This window comes from Trichoderma gamsii (genome assembly GCF_001481775.2).
Source record: "Trichoderma gamsii strain T6085 chromosome Unknown Scaffold_21.2, whole genome shotgun sequence".
Classification (NCBI taxonomy): domain Eukaryota; kingdom Fungi; phylum Ascomycota; class Sordariomycetes; order Hypocreales; family Hypocreaceae; genus Trichoderma; species Trichoderma gamsii.
This window is the reverse complement of record NW_020171358.1, coordinates 542571-561656: the sequence shown is the minus strand read 5'-3', so window position 1 is coordinate 561656 and position 19086 is coordinate 542571. Positions and strand designations below refer to the sequence as shown.

The window sequence follows — 19086 nt, the reverse complement described above, 5'->3', positions numbered from 1 at the left end:
CGATCGCAGGGCTACGCTGATGGTGGCGGAACTGGAGAGGCGTGAAAGCCGTATGGAAGAGGAGCTTCGGAATTATCGTAACACCAAGTAGTGAAGCGGGTCGAAGTAGTCTCTCGCACACGAGTCCAGTCTATCGTTGATTGCAGCGTGAACGAAGTTGGACGCGATGATTGCCATGTGGGATAAAAGAGCAATCTCGTTTGGCCAGACATCTGCTAGCTTTGGACGAGAAAATCGCGCCATGCTGCACTAGGACTAGGGCATCGAGCGCTGCTATCGCGATTGCAAATCACGTGGCGCGGTTCTGTTTACTTTCGCGGGGTCTCTCCCCAGCAACCAGGGTGCTGTAAGCTCCAATACGGAGAAGCTCCCTCAGGTGTCACCGCACCATCGGTCTTCGCTGTGTTTATCTCTGATGCTTTAATTTTGGCGGAAGTGCCTGGGCGTCTTTCTTGTACCATTGTTTCTTTTTCTTCTTTTAGCTGCCAAGTTGCCCTTCCTTTGCTAGGCTATTGTTTCGCTAGCGAAGAGCACAGCATATCAACATCAACGCCTGATACTCCCCACCACCGCATATCGTTATGAGTTGGCCCTGAAATCAACAATGGCATTCAACCCTAACGGTTCGGCGCCGCGACGGAGCAATCCGTTTGCGAGGAACGCCTCTCCTTCCCAAGCAATGCCCTCCTCTGGAAGGCCGAAATCAGTTCTCTTCGCCTCACCGACGATCTCCCCAAGCGTGTCGACACCGCCCTCCACAGCCTCCACGGCATCCACAGCTTCTACCGCCTCAACAGCCCGGCCTCGATCCAGCAGCTCTTTTGGAACAGCAATTGCTCCGGCCGGCATTGTGTCGAGGCACCATCGAACCGACTCGCGTGCAGGCATGAGCTCGAATACAAGTACCTTTGCTCCCTCTTTCATCAAGGAGGAGGAAGATTTAAGACAGAATCAAGATGCTGTTAAAAGCATTGAGGGCGAGAATGACTTTTCAGGAAAGCGATATGTGTGGCTTAAGGACCCAGAGGAGGCTTTCGTGAAAGGCTGGGTGATTGAGGAACTGGAGGATAATAAAATCTTGGTGCAGACCGATAATGGAACTGTGAGTTGCTTCTTCGTCGTGGTTTGAAACTGGTGGGCTAATGCTGATATGAATATAGCAACGGGAAGTTGATGCTGAGAGCGTTGATAAAGTGAACCCCGCCAAATTCGACAAGGCAAACGATATGGCCGAGTTGACCCATCTGAATGAGGCGTCGGTCGTTCACAACCTACATACAAGATACCAATCAGATCTGATTTACACTTATTCAGGCTTGTTCCTGGTTACTGTCAACCCTTACTGTCCCTTGCCGATCTACTCGAACGACTATATCAACATGTACAAAGGCCGGAGTCGCGATGATACAAAGCCTCACGTCTTCGCCATGGCTGATGAAGCGTTTCGCAACCTTGTTGGAGAAGGCTACAATCAAAGTATTCTAGTTACTGGTGAATCTGGTGCTGGAAAAACGGAGAATACAAAGAAAGTTATCCAATATCTGGCTGCTGTTGCGCAGTCAGAGTCTCCAACAAGGAGCCAAGCCCGACAACACACGAATCTTTCTGAGCAAATTCTCCGCGCCAACCCTATTTTAGAAGCGTTTGGAAATGCTCAAACCGTGAGGAACAACAACTCTTCACGTTTCGGCAAGTTTATCCGAATTGAGTTCAGTCGAGAGGGCGCTATTACTGGAGCGTTTATCGATTGGTATCTACTAGAGAAGTCTAGAGTGGTTAGAGTCAACCCGCAAGAGCGGAACTACCATATTTTCTACCAACTCTTGAAAGGAGCAGATTCGCAATTGAGAAAGGATCTTCTTCTGGACGGCCTAGATATTGGAGATTTTGCATATACGCGCAATGGCCACGACAGCGTGGCTGGAGTATCTGACCAGGAAGAATGGAAAGCCTTGCTAGAGGCTTTTGACATCATCGGATTCTCTGACGAAGATCAAATATCTGTTCTTCGAACCATTGCCGCGGTATTGCACTTGGGGAACATTGACGTTATAAAGGAAAGTCGGAGCGCAGATCAAGCTAGGCTGGCTTCAGATGCTAAATTGCAGGCTGCAAAAGTTTGCAGCCTCCTTGGTGTGCCTCTTGAGCCATTCCTTAAAGGTCTATTGCATCCCAAGGTGAAAGCCGGACGTGAGTGGGTTGAAAAAGTTCAAACCCCTGAGCAGGTTCGCCTTGGCCTCGATGCTCTTGCAAAGGGTATATACGAGCGAGGTTTTAGTGATCTTGTCACTCGGATCAATCAACAGCTTGATCGGACTGGCATGGGCTTGGAAGACTCTCGATTCATTGGTGTTCTCGACATTGCTGGTTTCGAGATCTTTGAAAAGAACAGCTTTGAGCAACTGCTTATCAATTACTCAAACGAAAAGCTTCAACAATTTTTCAACCACCACATGTTTGTTCTTGAGCAAGAAGAGTATGCTCGCGAGCAAATTGAGTGGCAGTTCATTGACTTTGGCCGCGACCTGCAGCCGACTATTGATCTCATTGAATTGCCAAATCCAATTGGTATCTTCTCATGCCTGGATGAGGACTGTGTTATGCCAAAAGCTACTGATAAATCTTTTACGGAGAAGTTGAATACTCTATGGAACAAGAAATCCACGAAATACCGCCCCTCTCGACTGGGCCAAGGCTTTATCCTTACACACTACGCTGCTGAAGTTGAATACTCCACTGAAGATTGGCTTGAAAAGAACAAAGACCCCTTGAACAATAACATCACGCAATTGCTAGCAGCTTCAACGGATAAGCACATCGCAAACCTCTTTGCAGACTGTGCTGAATCTGATGATCACGGTGGACGAAGGAGTCGTGTGAAGAAGGGCCTATTCAGAACTGTGGCCCAGAGACACAAAGAACAGCTCCATAACTTGATGTCTCAGCTTCAATCTACACACCCTCACTTCGTTCGCTGTATACTGCCCAACTACAAGAAGCGACCGAAGCTATTTGACAAGCTGCTTGTCTTGGACCAGCTCCGATGTAACGGTGTGCTAGAAGGTATTCGGATAGCAAGAACTGGCTTCCCTAACCGATTACCTTTTACCGAATTCCGCCAGCGATACGAAGTCTTGTGCCCGGATATTCCCAAAGGCCATTCAGACGGTCAAGTCGTGGCTTCCTTAATGCTCGAGAGGCTTAATCTCGATAAGACCATGTATCGCGTCGGTCTCACAAAAGTTTTCTTCCGAGCTGGTCTTCTAGCTGAGCTGGAAGAACAGCGAGATGCTCTAATTACCCAGATTATGGCACGGTTTCAATCTGTTGCCCGTGGATACGTTTGTCGACGAGCAGCACACAAAAGACTTTTCCGCACTGAGGCCACCAGAATCATCCAAAGGAACTTTCACGTCTACCTCGACCTTGTAGGAAACCCATGGTGGCAGCTCATCGTAAAGATGAGGCCTCTCCTCGGCGCCACTAGAACTGCTGCGGAGGTGAAGAAGCGGGATGCCATGATCAAAGATCTCAGCGAAAAGATGCGACTAGAGCTGGAAAGTCGGCAGAAGCTAGAAGATGAAAGAAGAAATTGCCAAGCTGAGATTACTCGCATCCAAAAAACCTTGGAGAGTGAGCGGGCTCTTGCTTTAGACAAAGAAGAAATCTTTATGCGTCTCCAAGATCGCGAGGATGAACTTGAGGAGAAGTTAGCAGGCGCCCTAGAAGATCAAGAGAGATTGGAAGACCAGCTGGACAGCCTTATGGAAGCAAAGAACAAAGCTGAGCAAGATGTCGAAAAATACCGTGCACAGCTTGAACAGGCTGCTTCTCTCATCTCTAGGCTGGAAGAGGAAAAGACACGCTTGTCGGCTAGAGCAGCGGAGCTGGAGACTGCTATTGACAATCTCACTCAAAAGCAATCTGAGCATAGTGACAAGGAGGCCGCCATGGAAGGTGAAATCAAGATGCTCCAGAGTCAATTAGCTCTAAAAGATCGGAAATCCAAGGATCTAGAGGACAAGTTGCTCAAAATCGACCAGGATCTTGAGGTCAAGTTATTCACAGCGCAGAAAGATCTCGATGCAGCCAAAATGCGAGAAACTCGACTGGCCCGAGAGAACCAAGAGGTACACGAGCAACTTGCCGAGCTCTCTAAGACTTCAACAGATTACGAAGATCTTGTCCGGTCAAAGGAGAGCGAACTAGCATTGCTACGTGATGATAAAAGGCAGTCAGAAGCTGAACGCCGAAGCCTTGAAGAACAGAAAAGGGCTCTCACGGAGGATATGGAGAAAAATGCTGCAAAATTCCGTGATGTTCAAGCAGAACTTGTGGCATTGAAATCCAAGCAGATGCAGTTAGAACGCGAGGCCCAAGATGCCAAAGTTTTACTCGAAACTAGGCTGTCTGAAGACGCACAAGCTGAGAAGAACCGAAAAGTCCTCGAGTCTCAAATCAAGGATGTTCAGGATGAGCTCTATCAGACGAAGATGGAATTGAGCAGAGAGCGGCAATCCCGAGATGACGTGCTGTTACTTGGAGAGCACAAGTATCAGGCGCTCAAGGATGAATTTGATCGCCTGAACGACGCAAAGATAATCATTGAGAAAGAGATGTATGTTCAGCAAGATACCTTGAGGCGGACTATAGAAGCCCGGGCTGCAATTGAGAAAGAGCGTGACGACGCCAGGGATGAAATTCGAAAACTTCGCATGGCAAAAACGGAGGCTGAAGAGGCTCGTTTGCAAGCTGAAATGGCCGGCGAGCGCCAAGCTTCAAAAGCTGCGAGAGAGAGAGAAGCTAGCCTTCGAAAAGACCTCGAAGCTGCTCAAGAACGCTTGCGCTGGTTCGAGGAGGAATGCAACAAGCTGAACCGCCAAGTCGAAGATCTAAATAAGCTTATTCTTACGTCTGGAGAATTTGGATTGAAAAACGACCAAGCCAAAGAGAGAATGGAGCGGGAGCTCAATACAATAAGGAGCCGGCTGGCGGCATCTGAAAACGACAACAAAACGCTACTCAATAAGCTGCAACAAAAGGGTCTTGAAATTGCTAGATCCAGCTCTCGCGCGACAGAAGCAACTCGAAGCCAGCTTATATCTCTCCGAGGCGAGAAGGCCAAGCTAGAAGATCACAACACAAAGCTCAACAAGCAGCTAGGCGATGCCCAGCTCAGCATAGCAACTTTGGAGAAGAAGCTGGAGAAACTTCATCTCAACTTGGAAGATTTGAATCACGAGGTTGCCAGAGAGGCGAAGGCTAGTAGGACGGCAGAAAAGGCCTCTTCTAACTTTTCCGTTCAGCTGGCGGAAGCCAATCGAACAATTGAATCCGAGAAACAGCTACGGAATCAAACACAGTCGACGGTCCGCACGCTGCAGTCATCAATAGACTCACGGGACAAAGAGCTGGAGGATATGAGAACTCAGATGCTCAAGGCACTCAAAATGGTTGACCCCGAGGTTCAAATGCCGCAGACAAATTCCAACAGCGAGAAAGCTATGCTCAAAAATTTTGACCTTGTTCGCATGGTTGAGGAGCTACAGCAGAAATTGCGAGTTCAAACTGTGGCCAGGACCAATGCGGAAAGCCAGTTGACCGAGATGAGAGCTTTGAGAAACGAGAGTCCCACTCGTCCGGGGCTTGGTGAAATCCATCCAAACGAAGCACCTTTTCAAGACTCTAATGGCCTGAAGAAGACAACCAAAGCAGGCCTGCAGCCCAGCTTGAATGGATTCGCTAACGCTCGACGCTTCCAAGACTCCAATTCTCAAGACTCATCACGCTCTGAAAGATCTTTTGGTGCTTCTGATATCAGAAATGGGTTTGAATTGAAGGCAGAGATCGAAAACCTGCAAAGTCAGCTACAGCTAGCCCAAGTGCGGAATCGACAGCTTCAGAGCCAACTGGATCGGAATTCATCATCTGATGACGCGTATGAAGATGAGGCTTCAATCTTACGTGTACAGAAGCTTGAAAAGGCCAACAATCGTTTGCATGATATGTTGGATGATTCGGTTGCAAAGGTGGCGGCATTGGAAAAGAGTATGCAAGCCGGTGAGCTTTCTTTGCGGGATATCCAAACGCGATCTCATGAGGAGCTGCTGGATATCTTTAACAGCCAAGAAGACGCGCGCAAATCTCTTCTACATAGCCACAAAGATGCCCTCGCAGAATTAACTGAAGTCAAGGCCCATTTCGACAAGATGCGTCACGAGCGGGCGAATCTGGAAGTTGAGCTCCGCGATTCAAAATCTGACCTTTTGGAGATGACTGCTGCACGCGAACAAGAGGCGCAAAGCCGAAGCCAGCTATTACAGGAATTCACCGACCTCCAAATCCGACTTGATGCAGAGACATCCAGGCTCGCCGACGTCTCTTCAAGCTTGGAAATGTATAGAGGCCGAGCCGACGAATATTTCAGCAAGCTTGAACAGGCAGAGATTGCTGTTCTGAAAGCAACTAGAGCAGAGCAGTTTGCCAAATCGCAAGCCAAAGAGGCGGAAGACACATACGCCGAGGTCATGTCTGAGAGGCAACGGATGGATGCACTGGTTGAAGACTTGCAGGGCCAGAACCATCGTCTTGAAGGAAGAGTAGAAGACCTGTCGACTGACCTTGACGCCGCCACGCAAGCTAGGAGGCGTCTTCAGCATGAGTTGGAAGACTATCGCAACCAAAGGGCTATGGAGATTGAGGATAAAGAATCCAGCATGGAGCAAACGCGCAAGAAGTATCAAACTGAGTTTGCCACGCTTGCTAAAGAGCTTGACCTCGCTCGAGAAGAGAAGCTGTTCAAGCAGGCGGAGATTACAAGACTTCGAGACGAGCTCGATGAGCTACGGTCCAAGTGGGATGACGAGGTGCTAAACAGCTCCACTTGGTCGAAAGAAAAGGCTCGACTGGAATCTACCTTGGTTGATGTTGCGTCGTCTCGTGATGAGGCTGTCAGCGCTCATAACGAGGCACAGAGCAAGATTGTTTCCCTCTTATCACAGGTGCGGACTCTACGATCGAGTGTGGACGAGATCACTACCGAGCGCGATCTTCTCATTCGGGAGAAGAAGGGCGTTGAGGCTCGCCTCGAGGAAGCCAAGGCAGGCTTTGACGAGTTGGTCAAGGGCGGAAGCCCATCGCTTCGAGATGCAGCGGGCATGGACAAGGAAATTCTCAACCTCAAGTCTAGCCTTGCTCGGCAAGAAGATATTGCCCTCGCTGCAGTGGAGAAGATGCGACGTGCTGAGGCATTAGTCACCGAGGTCCAGAAAGACATTGCGGGCGAGCGTGAAATCAGTGCGACTTTGCAGAAGCAAAAGACTACGCTAGAGAAGAACTTGAGCGAGGCACAGCTCAGGCTCGTAGATCTGGAAACCAAGGGCTACTCAAGCGGCAGCCAGGACATAAAATTCTTGCACAAACGCATCCAAGAGGTAAGCGTTTTTCTCAGTTCACGTTCTCATCCAATAACAGAAAATTTTAAAATACTAACTAGATTTTAGCTTGAATCACAGCTGGATAGCCACGAGGAGGAAAAGAACAAGTCCCAGCGTTCTGTTCGAAACGTGGATCGTACTGTCAAAGACCTGCAAACGCAAATCGAACGTAAGGATAAGCAAAATATGCAGCTCTCTGATGACGTGAACCGCATGCGCGACAGAGTCGACAAGCTTCTCAAGACAATCGATGAGCTGCAGGCGTCAGAATCCACAAACCAGCTCTCGGCACGACGCGCTGAGCGCGAACTGCGTGAAGAGAAGGAGAAGTGTCACCGCCTAGAGCGAGAGCTGGAGGGGTGGAAAGGCCTCCGAACAGAAAAGGGCGGAGTGGGAAGCGTTCGTGGCAGAGGCGTCACATGGAGAGTGGGGAACGAAGGAGAAGACTCAACGCTGATTGACGTTCCTCAAAGAAACAGCAGCCTGAACAGAGCTCCTAGTATGACCAAAGGCTTCTTATAGGGCGACTTGAGTGTGAATAACGTCTGAGGGGGTGTATAAAGGAGGAGCGAAACTATGGATGAGCAATGGCGTTTTTGTGATAGGTTTGGGGACAGCCTTTGTGTAATTGGGTATCAGCATAAGAGGGAGGACAGGCAGTGTTCATGACTAGCTGCTAATTCTGTATCATATTGGATGCTATGGTTGACGGCTAGGGGATGATTATGTTACATTATATAATTGGTACGATATTAGTTAATGAGAGACGAGGAGAGGTAACAGCAGGACTGTGCTTGGTTTTACAATTAGTACATATAGCCCTGTATCGTATAGTATAATATAGTGAGTGAATGAGTGTAACTCGTTACAAAACGCTTGACTTGAGCCATCCGGTGCCACTTGTAGTACGTGTTCTAGTGTATGCTGCCGAAGCCTGAATTGGAAGTGCGACGCAAACATTTGGCGGCATCGGAATTAGAGATTGATTGCTTTCGGGACGCATCATTCGCAACAATGCCGGGTCGATGAGCATTTAGGGATTGGTTGTTCTTCATAGATCTCGAGTTTCGATGTGGTTGGAGTGATGTTCCACTGGCAAGCTATATAAACCTCCACTACCTGACGGCTGTTGGACCTCTCCAACAGAAAGGGAGCAACAGGACGAAACCCATAAGGAATGATATCTATATATTTATATATTTGCTTTATCGATTATTGAAAGTTTCTACTATCTTTTCTCTTCAATATTCTATTACTCGTTTGAGCACGAAAGAAAATGGCTAGCAATGCCAGAAACCCCAATCACGGCGTCGTGTTCTCCTCTCTTCGGCCTCTTAGAGACCGTCTCATGAGGACGGGTTACGTGCTCGTCTCAGAAGAGCAAGAGTCTGGGTCGGAGTACTCGGGCTCGACATGCTGCTGCTGCTCGAGCTGTGCGTCGAGCTGCTCCTGCGACGAGTATACCGATGATGATGACAGCGAAGAAGAAGATGGTGAATCAGATGACGAGGAGATTGTTTTTGAACAGGCAGAGGTGGTGGAAGAGGAAGAAGGTTATTGGAGTGACTGTTCGGCGTGTTGGGCGAGGAGACGAGATAGGGAGCGAAGGGGTCGTGCGGTTCGGAGATTTGGGAATCGGGTTACGAATGTTGCGAGGGCTGTGGAGGGAAGAGATGTAAGTGGTCTTTGTCTTGTCTCAGTCTTCTGTCCCCATTTCCTGTTATATCTCTTGCCTCTTGTTTCTCTTCTATTTTTTGATCATGAATTTCAAATTACCCCCGATTGTCCTGCTAACTTCAAACCATGCAGTCTATTCAAGTCTATCACCATAACCATCCCTATCAGCGTGAGCAGCATCGTGGACGTAACGAAACTCCACAAGCAAACCGGCGAAATGCCAACCACGTTACCTTTCGAAGCACCAACAGCATCATCAATGGCAGTATCGATAACAACGGCCAAAGTACTGCTGCTGAAACGCCTTCCTTTCGGGGCCTTGTGGATCGAATTGTTTCAACGACTAGACAGCTCCGTCAAGGTCAAGGAGAACAGCCTGTACGCCATCTTAGGTCGTGGGCTCGCGTATTGGAAGATCTTCAAAGAGGCGCAAACGCGGCTGCTGCCTCTGACACCACTGCTGATTCGACAGTGGCTGCCAGAGCTGGACGACAAAATCCAGCTCCTAGGACGGCGGTGGGAAGAGCGGCAAATGTTGCTGGTGACGATGGGAACGGGGCGAGAGAGGCTCAGGCTCAGACGCAGAACCAGGCGCGTCCCCGAAGAGCAACAAGTTACTTCATGTCCGGGGGCAGAAGTGCCTCGAACAATAGACGGAGGAGAAGATGAACTTTTACCGGGATTCGGAGAAAGATGCTTCTTTACAGAAATTGCCAAATTGGGAAAGGTATACTAGTATGTATCTGTTTAGTAGGTTAAAAGGGAAGTATGGTGACAGTAGCACTTCGTATTCATTAATTTGCTGTCGCCGGATGGAGTCGGACTTGATTGAACAATTTCTCCGTCAAGACAGTCACTCATTGGTTAATATACGAAATGCATGGCGAGAATCGCACAATAGACAATAGCAACGGATAGATGAGTCAACAACGGGCTATCCATCTATTTATGGCTACCCAACGAGATGGATATCTGCATGCCATTCCTAACTGAGAAAAAAGAATTCGTATTGGGCGGGATCCTCACTTATACGCGGACAGGCTAAAATGGTTAAAAGATGATGTTGGTGGTGTCTTATCGTCGGATCGAGAAAAAGAGAAAAATGACAAAAAGAAGGGTCTGGCCGGGGATTGAACCCGGGACCTCTCGCAAGCAAGCTGTAGGGTGTACCCTAAGCGAGAATCATACCACTAGACCACCAGACCAATCAATCTTTTGATCAATTGATGAATGAGGCGCCGCTTAATTCAGCATATAGACGCTACCCCAGCATCTACGCGCCCGTCATCGGAATCAGCTTCCACGCCATGACAGGCACGAATGGCTTCCACGTCTAGAATCTACAAGGTCTCCACACCCACTCAGCCGTACTTCGTATAAACGTGCACTTTGTCTCTTCCCGTCCTAGGCTAGCCTCGCAAAGTGTCCGATGCTACGATCATGCCAAGTAAGGAACAGGGACAAGGAAAAAAGGAGATCTCAGACACGGTCGCAGCCAGCCGCTTTTGGGCCCCAACGCCGCGATTTGAGGAAAACAAAAAGGGGAGCGATGTCGCGATGCTATTCGCCGCCGCCTTCTTGTGTTGGGAGCGCCTTTTTGCCCTTACAGACTATAATTCAGCGCCAACAAAAGACAAAAACAACACGAAACGAACCTTGTCCGGCAGCAAGCAGCCCGCTAGAAAACGCAAAACGATAGGCCACGACAGTGTCGCCCTGATCACCTTTATTCATATTCTCTTTCTGTTGCCCGAAGCACTGACACTTGCCTAGTGGTTAGGTACAAGTAATAATCTAAAAGAGAAGCAACAGGTGGCACCTATACGAGTTGGACAGGGTACTGTACACGCTCTAAATTTTCTTCTTCTTCCCTCTTTCAACATTAGGCACAGGCCGCAGCCGCCCCTCCACGAGAAACAAAGGCCAGCTCGCGATATTGATGTGGCTCGGTTACTAAGCCGAAAAGATAAGAAGGACCCTTGCCAAGTGCCCTTTGTTGATGCATGCGCAGAGAGCTAGGCTTTTAAAGCCCGGTCCATCATGCTCCCATGTTAGCCTGATGGATGGCGTTGACTGGAGACGTTTCGGCTTGACCAGTGGGACTAAGGTAATGACACGAGCCCTGTCATCGTCGCCGGCCAATGGCTTTGAGCTTGATCTCGTATCCCGAGAGAGTCTGGCAGGCAGGGTCGAAGGATTTCCGGGCTAGCAGCACTCGCAGTGTACAAAAAGTCCAGGTCCGAGGAACGAGAGATGCCAGAAAGAGAGAGGGCCGAGAGACAGGGACGCAGGGAGGCGGGGGAGGGAAAAAAAAATGGAGGAGAAGAAAATGAAAAGACGTCTTTTTTTTTCTCGTGATCCTCCTATGCGAGGCCATGGGAAGCGAGATGCTGTCACACCGTGTCTCGCAGCCACTGATACATGTGCATGCTGCGTGATATTCCAGAGCTCGGGCAGCTCCCTTGTCTGATGCCGGATTGGAGGAAGAACCTGGGATGGGATGGGTTTGGGCCTCTGGTACCTTTTGGCTGCGACTCGACATATAATTCTCGTATCAGCCCGGCGTATCCGTCTGCCAGCCCACCCTCGCTCTTTAAAACAAAACAGGCCAATGCTCTGCAGAGACAATAAGCGCTTATGAGAAACAATTACTACTACTGTTTTCGAACTACCACTATCCGCAACGTAGTAGGCACGCAGCGCGCTGAGCTTTTCGACCCACCGCTGCTGATGGATTGAGGCGATACCCGAATTGCGTTGTCTTTAAGCAAAATAATCACACTATTACTTACACAGCCTCTCGTCAGCTCCTGTGGCTGGATTCTCCGCGGGTTTGAGTGGCTTCTGCTGTCTCTCTTTCCCTCGTGTTTTTTTTTCTCGCCTTCTTTTTTCTCTCACTCCCATTTAGATCATTCCGCCAAGCCTTTGGCTTTGACTTTCTGTCCAATAGCCTTTGCCACGCTATCACGACACTCGTGCCTGTTGGTGCACTGAGAAGCGTGAGGGTATCCCGGACTTCTCTCCGCTTTGTTCATTTCGTTTCTCAGTATACTTCAAGTACGACTGAGTACTGTAGTTCGAAATGCGCAGTAGAAGGCTGCCCCTTGTGGCGGCTCCCTTCATCTTCCTGCTGGTGCTGGCGAGTCTATACCTTGGGCGAGATCGTCTGTCTTGGTTCCCGAGCTCTCAGAGACAGCCGATACCACTAAAGCAGCTCACTCAACAGGCGGTGGCAGATGGTAAGAAAAGATCAGTTCCCTCAAAGCAGATGGATGTGAGGTATAAGTCGAGAGAGAAAAAGACACTGACCGGTTAGGCGCCGTTCTTTCATCGGCCAACATCACCGAGTATCTCCAGGCCATCTACCATGTGAAGCCAGATACCAGATTGGCACCTCGCCTCGAGTGCCCGGCTATCAACGCTGCACGATATAAGACGCTGAAAAACAAGCAGAAGAAGAAGTCATCAGGGCGGCCGGCACCATCTTCTCCTCCTGCTCGTCCCGCTTCACCCTCGTCGTCTTCACGTTCATCTCCATCCTCATCATCTTCACCTGTATCGGTGTCTAAATTACTATCGGCTTCGATATCATCGTCATCAAAGCCAACGGCCACTCCCGCTCCTCGTTCACTTGAAAGTTCGGCCTCTGAGATTCGGTACTTCTTCGCCCTTGATTTGCGAAATTGTATCGATCTCCTCCCCCGCCTCATGGGCAGCATCGTCGAGGCCATGCAATTCCTTGGCCCTCGCTCATGTGCGCTCTCTATTGTAGAGGGGGACTCTCCCGACGGCACTGGAGACGTACTCGCTGCCCTGCGCCCCAGCCTCGAGGCAATGGGCGTCACTTACATCTACAACTCTTCGACCGTCAAGTCCGCCGAGGGTGATCGCATCGCCAAGCTCGCGAAGCTGCGCAACATGCCCCTGGAGCCCATTTTCGAGCAGTCAATTCCCATCGCTGACGACGCCAGCGTCGTCTTCCTCAACGACGTGGCCGCCTGCGCCGAAGACATTCTCGAGCTGATCCTGCAGAAGCAGGAGCTCAACGCCGACATGACCTGCGCCATGGACTGGACGTACCCCGGCGACGAGCCCAACTTTTACGACGTCTGGATCGCCCGCGGCATCAACGGCGACTCTTTCTTCCACATCCCGGCCAACGGAAACTGGGGTGAGGCGCAAAACCTCTTTTGGAACGCGCCGGACACGAGGTCCCGCTTTGATGAGCTGCGCCCCTTCCAGGTGTTTGCCTGCTGGAACGGCGCCACGGTCTTTAGCGCCAAGCCCATCGTTGAGGGCCTTCACTTCCGCACAAACTACCACAAGACGGGCGAGTGCTTCCAGGGCGAGCCGGTGCTGTTCTGCAAGGACATGTGGTGGCGCGGCTACGGCAAGATTGCGGTCGTGCCCAGCGTCAACCTCGAGTACACGGACAAGAACGGCAAGCGGATCAAGCAAGACAAGGGCTTCGTGTCGGATATCGTTGCGGAACAGGACCCGCGCGACGACTTGATTGATTGGACGGGGCCGCCGGATACCGTTCGATGCATGCCGACATGGAAGGACCAGTTTTTCCAGCGGTGGAACAAGAGTTTAACGGAATAAGATTTTAATTTTTTTTTTGTTTTATGATTTATTATCATGGGAAGGGGATAAACCCCGCAATGGCAAGTTTTGGACAAAGAGAAAAAAAATACGTGTAAATAATAAATAATGTACGCCGTTATTGTATTGTACTGGTTGGTTGGTTGGGCATATAGAGAGTCTCTTGGGGTTGTTCTTGGTTATATTAGCATTTTTTTTTCACACGACAAACAAGCCTGCATATTCTGCTTTGTTCAATCATTGCGTTTCAATAGTTGTACATATTATACATTTCATCAGACATTATTCTTCATTTTCCCAATCTTGATCCTCAACTCAATTGGTGGTTGATCGTCCGCCCTGGCCAACATTAGGGCCCTTCTTGATGCCCTGGCTCTGTCCACCGCTGGCGTTTGCGTCTTGCAGGCCGGCGCCCTTTTCATGAAAGCCCTCTGGCAGAGGCGCAGTCTTGTCCTTTGACTTCTAAACGAAGAGAGAATGTTCGTTAGTATACTTTTTTTTGAATAAGGTTTGTTTGATACATGTTGCTTGAATTCAAAAGTTGGGGTAAAGAAGAAGCAAGAAAATGACATGTGACGGGACATACATCTTCGTTGGTGACGCCGTGGGCAACGTTGTGAGTGGCTTCCTCAAAGGGGCCGTTGTCGCTTGAACCGTCTCCTTGGCGAGGCATGATTGTGTGTTTGTATATGAGAGTTGTATAAGGATTGTTGTGGAATGATTTGAATGTGCAGAGTGATTTTCTGATGAGGGGATGGAATTGTTTGGCTTTCTCTTTCTTATATCTTTCTGTCCATTGAAACTAAGTTATATTTGACGTCATGTGTACCAATGGTTCTTTAACGTAACCATGATGCCACTCTGTGGAGCTGATACTTTTCCATGCAGGCCTGCGATTTTCCCCCAATATCCACCGAAACCCCAGTGATCGTCTCACCTTAAAAAACAAAACGGCGCTCACCTTAGAAACAGCGTGGCGTTGCATCATCGATTATTGAGCGACGGCGAGAATCCATTTGTTGACATGTCGTCGGTTTTTCGGTCTTGGCACTGTTCGAAAGACGAAGAAACAAGCAATAACGTGACGTCAGCGCAAACGCAACATGCCTGTCTGGTTTGTCTTGGCATCTTTACCCTTTTTCCTTTTCTTTGCGCCGCTTAGACGGCTATTTGTTCCGAAAAGGGCCCTAAAGCGGCAATGGGTGAGGTGCTAGTTGTATGCTTAGCTATGCTTATTGCAACGCCAATAAAATAGGCGAGTGTCGATTTTTTTTGGTAGCTGGAATTAATGGGCATTGAGGTTGTGATTGAGACTCAATTGCCTTGAACTATTTCTGTTTCTTTTTTCGGACAAATAATTCTGGCGACGAATTTTCCAATCTTTGTCTTAATTTCTATTTCTATTTTTTCTTTTTATTCTTTAAAATATTTCAAGCTGCAGTGAATCGCCATCAACTTGCATCCGCTAATTGCTGTCTTGTTCAAGAGAGTGCTAATGGACTGTTATTCTATCCATTGCGCTGCAGTCGGCATCGAATATATCCATCCAACATCAAGGTCAAATTGAGAATTCAACATCAGTGAAATGAACCTTATAGATCGCGACTCAGATGGTGAATCACGCATTTGTTGAAAGGAATAAAAACCATGTCACAACCCAGATGTCCCAACCTCCGTTACCCCTTGCTGATTCTCCAATATCAGGATCGTAGAGCGCACAGAGATATTTCCATCTTCTTGTACATTTCGCATTTCTAGATCATGTCCAACCCATCATATATAGACAAAGCACTCAAACGAGTCCAAGACGGCGAAAGACGAGCCTACATGCGCCTTCGCACGCACCTCGGCCTCAGTCCCCTGCCGAGCAGACCATCGGCACCAGCCCCAGCATTATCAGCAGCGATGCCAGTAGAAGCTCCTCCCCCCATTCTAGCTCGTAATCTCGCTCGAGGACAACACTATACGGGCAATCATGACGATGCCGCATCATGTAATGTTCCTCTAAATGAGGCTGCCAATGTCGCAGAAAAGCGTACTACTAGCCGTGATAAAGAAGCACAAGCTTCCCGTGCAGACTATAAGGAAAATGTTGACGCAAAGGAGAAATCCAATGCCATAATGGACGACCTGTCCGATGCCATTGGCCAAGCACTAGACGAATGGAAGGATGCCTCGAATCACAAGTAGCTCATATCCCCTTTTTCTTGCTCTGCACACTGCTGCTGATATCTGCATGGGTTAACCAGCCCCATATTCCTTGCTTGCACACAGATGCGAGCAATCCATCTTGAAAAGCAAAAACAAATTACACCCTCTTACTTCCTCTTACACACTCTACCTCCCTTGAAAAGGTAGAGAACCAACAACCACCCTTCAACTCACTTAATCCAACGTCCCAGCCAACGCCACAGCACTAAACCGCAAATCCGCTCCCTCCCTCTCCAAAAACTTCAACACCCCCAGATTCAGCCCCTTCGCGCTCAGCACATCCTCATCGCTATTCAGAGGCCCTCTGTTGATGGGTCCCTTTCTCCGCCCGTCGAGCTCCCACAGATTACCATCGTTGCCCTTGACAAAGCACACGTAGTGCAGGTCCACGTCGTCGTGAGCGTCGGGAGCAGGAGTGTCTCCCTCGGTGGCGGCGGCCTTGTGCGCGTCGGCCAGGGCGGGCGTTTGCTCGATTACCTTTGCGCGGTCGGCGGGGTGGAGGGGGATGCTTCTTTTCACGATGTCGTCGAGTGTAGATCCCTCGGCTGTGATTATCATTGCTGTCAGCCAAAATGGTCTTGAAGCTTCAAGACAAGAACGACAACATACTGATAAACTCCCTCGCAGGCCCATTCGTCACCGCATGCAGTAGCCCCATCAGCCCACATGCATTTCGAATCGTCTGCTTCCACCATAGCACTGGTTCCTTGTCCCCCGTGCCGTTGTACTCGGTCGCCAGGCTGTCCTCTGCCATCCTGTGGCTCTCGTATACGGCTGATATGGGGAACACCAGTAGCAGCGCTAGGGCCGGGCGCGGGATAAAGGCGAGCATGTCTGGATCGGTCAGGGAGTAGACATCGTGCATCTGCAGCGCGGGCGACACGCCGAGCTTGTGGATGAGCGTCGTGAGCAGCTGAGGATTGGCTTCGAGGGGGATGAAGGCCGGCGCGGTGGCGGCGGGATCGGGATTTGTGTTGGACGACATGGCGGCAGCAGCTGTGCGTGTGATGTCAGTGGTGTCTCTAGTATCGGCCTGATATTGTATCCAACTGGGTATGTATCTATGAGATGGCGAAAGCTCAGAGTCGGCAACCAGCGCTGGAGCTGTATTTCGTATAGTGAGAGCATTGCGGGGTGGCGGGACACTAAGCCGCGGCCTGATGACGTCGGCACGCGCTAATGGAGATGATGAGGCGCTAGAACAGCTGCTAGAAGCAAGCTCCAAGCTCCAGCTCAGAGAGCTTGATGTGCCTATGCCGGTATAAAGGACCCAATAGCACAGTAAGGCGAGACACGCATGAGCTATATTGTTGTACGTAGATAAATGCTTCATCTGATCTTCAGAAACGTTTTCACTGACAACAAGAATTCCATTGACGGCTTGTATATTGCTAGTAATAGCAAGACAACCCGCGCAAGCTAGCAGCCTATGCATACAAGTCTCATTCCCGTCTCCCATGTATCAAAGCAGCCTCCCCCTTCTCATAATTAGAGTCGTTTTTAGAAAAAACCAGAAACTAGATACGAGGAATGATAAAGCATCTCCCTCCAAACGTCAGCCTCCACCATATTGCCTTCAAATCATCCGGTATAACATCCTGTCAATCAAAAAAAGCATTGCCTTCTCAGCATAATCGTAATTTCCACCGTCTCGTACATTTGCCGAAAAAAGGAGTTCTTCATGTAGCAGCAATAAGCTATTTCAGTTCGCTGCGACGTCAGATTTGCGAGGACGACCTCTTCCCCTCGCCTTGGGCGTCGCCTTCGCCTCTTCCTCGGGGGCAGCTTTCGCGGCTGGGGCGCTCGATTTGCGTCCCCTCTTCGCAGCGGGCTTGGTGGCCTCCTCGTCCTTATCGCCAGACTGGGACATGGATGCGCGCTTGCGGCCCCTAGGGGCAGGTGCTGGAGCAGCCTTCTCAGCGCCTTCATCTTCATCTGGAGTTCCAGTTTCAGTCTTAGTCTTGGAGGCCGATGCCTTTCGCCCGCGTGCAGTTTTGGCAGGAGCAACCTCTTCCTTCTCCTGACTCTCATCCTCATCCACCGTCTCCTCCTCTTCGGACTTGACAGGCTTTGCCTTTGCGCCTCTCTTGGCGAGCTTCTTGGTCGTAACAGGCTCTTCAGCGTCTCCTTCACTTGCGCTCTTAGCTTTAGCCTTGGACTTGGACTTGGCCTTGGCCTTGGGTTCCTCCTCGTCTGCCTCGACCTTCTTGGACTTCCCAGCTTTCTTGGCCTTGGGCTCATCAACATTGTTGGCGGCCTTCTTGCGACCTCCCTTACCAGACTTTTTGGCGGGAGCTTCGTCTGAATCGGCAGCCTACAAAGTGTGAACAACAGCAATCGTTATACATGTTGGACTCGAACATACCTCCGCCGCGGCCTTCTCCTTGGCAGCTTTCTGTTTGGCGCTAAGGAAGATGCCCTTTTCACCTAGCTTGTTCTTCTCCGGGTCCTACAGGCTGTCAGATCATGGGAGCGTGATACAAAACGTAAAAGGCAATAGAGACTTACGCCCTTGAAGTCTTCGGGATCAATGTGGCCTTGCTTGACGCAGCGCTGGATCTTCTCCTTGATCTCGTCATCCCTACAAGTCATATTAGCCCCCGTTCATTGCGCCCGTGATGTTGTGTGAACCACAGCCGTTACTCACTCTAGTTCGTCATAGCCGTCAATGGCATCAAAGTCGTAATTGTCGGGGTCTCCGCCGCACGATTCCTGGAGACCGGCAATTTGACGACCAGACACACATCCCCTGAATCATGACTGCCCGGTTAGGAGTCTATAAAAATAAAAGTTCACGTCAAGAGTAGCGCACCAGTGCTTCCAGGACCAAGATCCATGCTCTTTGATCTCAACCCAACTACCGAATCTGATTTCGCCCTTTAGGATCTTGACGGCATCTTTCTTGCACGCGGCCTCATGACAGCCAGCACGATTGTTGGGCGAGATTTCTAAAGGATGGGGCATCGAACTTAGCATTGGCTTGCGCATATGATGCAAGGTTACAGCGCCCCAGAAACTACCATGTATGGGTGGCAAAGCAGGAAACGAGGGAGGAATGGAAACAAGTACCAAGAGCACTACAAGAAACAGCATAAAATTGACATACCGATACGATACTGAGGCATTTTTGCCGTAAGACGGATATCGTCTGAGTGCG

The 19086-nt window shown here is 49.7% G+C and overlaps 7 protein-coding genes across 7 annotated transcripts; 4 read left to right on the top strand and 3 right to left on the bottom strand.

The window, feature by feature from the left end:
• Positions 1–604: 604 nt before the first annotated feature.
• On the top strand, positions 605–7958 carry TGAM01_v206384 (myosin heavy chain; the record flags this gene model as incomplete). The annotated part of the gene is made up of 3 exons (XM_018809864.1): positions 605–1102; positions 1161–7433; positions 7503–7958. The coding sequence occupies 3 exons, from the start codon at positions 605–607 to the stop codon at positions 7956–7958; spliced, it is 7227 nt and encodes a 2408-aa protein (XP_018656920.1).
• Positions 7959–8712: 754 nt separating this feature from the next.
• Positions 8713–9782, top strand: TGAM01_v206383 (hypothetical protein; the record flags this gene model as incomplete). The annotated part of the gene is made up of 2 exons (XM_018809863.1): positions 8713–9111; positions 9246–9782. The coding sequence occupies 2 exons, from the start codon at positions 8713–8715 to the stop codon at positions 9780–9782; spliced, it is 936 nt and encodes a 311-aa protein (XP_018656919.1).
• A 2413-nt stretch (positions 9783–12195) lies between these two features.
• On the top strand, positions 12196–13718 carry TGAM01_v206382 (hypothetical protein; the record flags this gene model as incomplete). The annotated part of the gene is made up of 2 exons (XM_018809862.1): positions 12196–12352; positions 12430–13718. 2 exons carry the CDS (start codon positions 12196–12198, stop codon positions 13716–13718), a joined length of 1446 nt encoding a protein of 481 aa, XP_018656918.1.
• Positions 13719–14033: 315 nt separating this feature from the next.
• On the bottom strand, positions 14034–14391 carry TGAM01_v206381 (hypothetical protein; the record flags this gene model as incomplete). The annotated part of the gene is made up of 2 exons (XM_018809861.1): positions 14034–14180; positions 14305–14391. The coding sequence occupies 2 exons, from the start codon at positions 14389–14391 to the stop codon at positions 14034–14036; spliced, it is 234 nt and encodes a 77-aa protein (XP_018656917.1).
• Positions 14392–15479: 1088 nt separating this feature from the next.
• On the top strand, positions 15480–15908 carry TGAM01_v206380 (hypothetical protein; the record flags this gene model as incomplete). The annotated part of the gene is made up of 1 exon (XM_018809860.1): positions 15480–15908. The coding sequence occupies one exon, from the start codon at positions 15480–15482 to the stop codon at positions 15906–15908; it is 429 nt and encodes a 142-aa protein (XP_018656916.1).
• Positions 15909–16103: 195 nt separating this feature from the next.
• Positions 16104–16914, bottom strand: TGAM01_v206379 (ubiquitin carboxyl-terminal hydrolase L3; the record flags this gene model as incomplete). Its single annotated transcript, XM_018809859.1, has 2 exons — positions 16104–16474; positions 16539–16914. The coding sequence occupies 2 exons, from the start codon at positions 16912–16914 to the stop codon at positions 16104–16106; spliced, it is 747 nt and encodes a 248-aa protein (XP_018656915.1).
• Positions 16915–17631: 717 nt separating this feature from the next.
• On the bottom strand, positions 17632–19054 carry TGAM01_v206378 (hypothetical protein; the record flags this gene model as incomplete). The annotated part of the gene is made up of 6 exons (XM_018809858.1): positions 17632–18243; positions 18295–18378; positions 18438–18510; positions 18577–18678; positions 18742–18877; positions 19036–19054. The coding sequence occupies 6 exons, from the start codon at positions 19052–19054 to the stop codon at positions 17632–17634; spliced, it is 1026 nt and encodes a 341-aa protein (XP_018656914.1).
• Between the last annotated feature and the right edge of the window lie 32 nt (positions 19055–19086).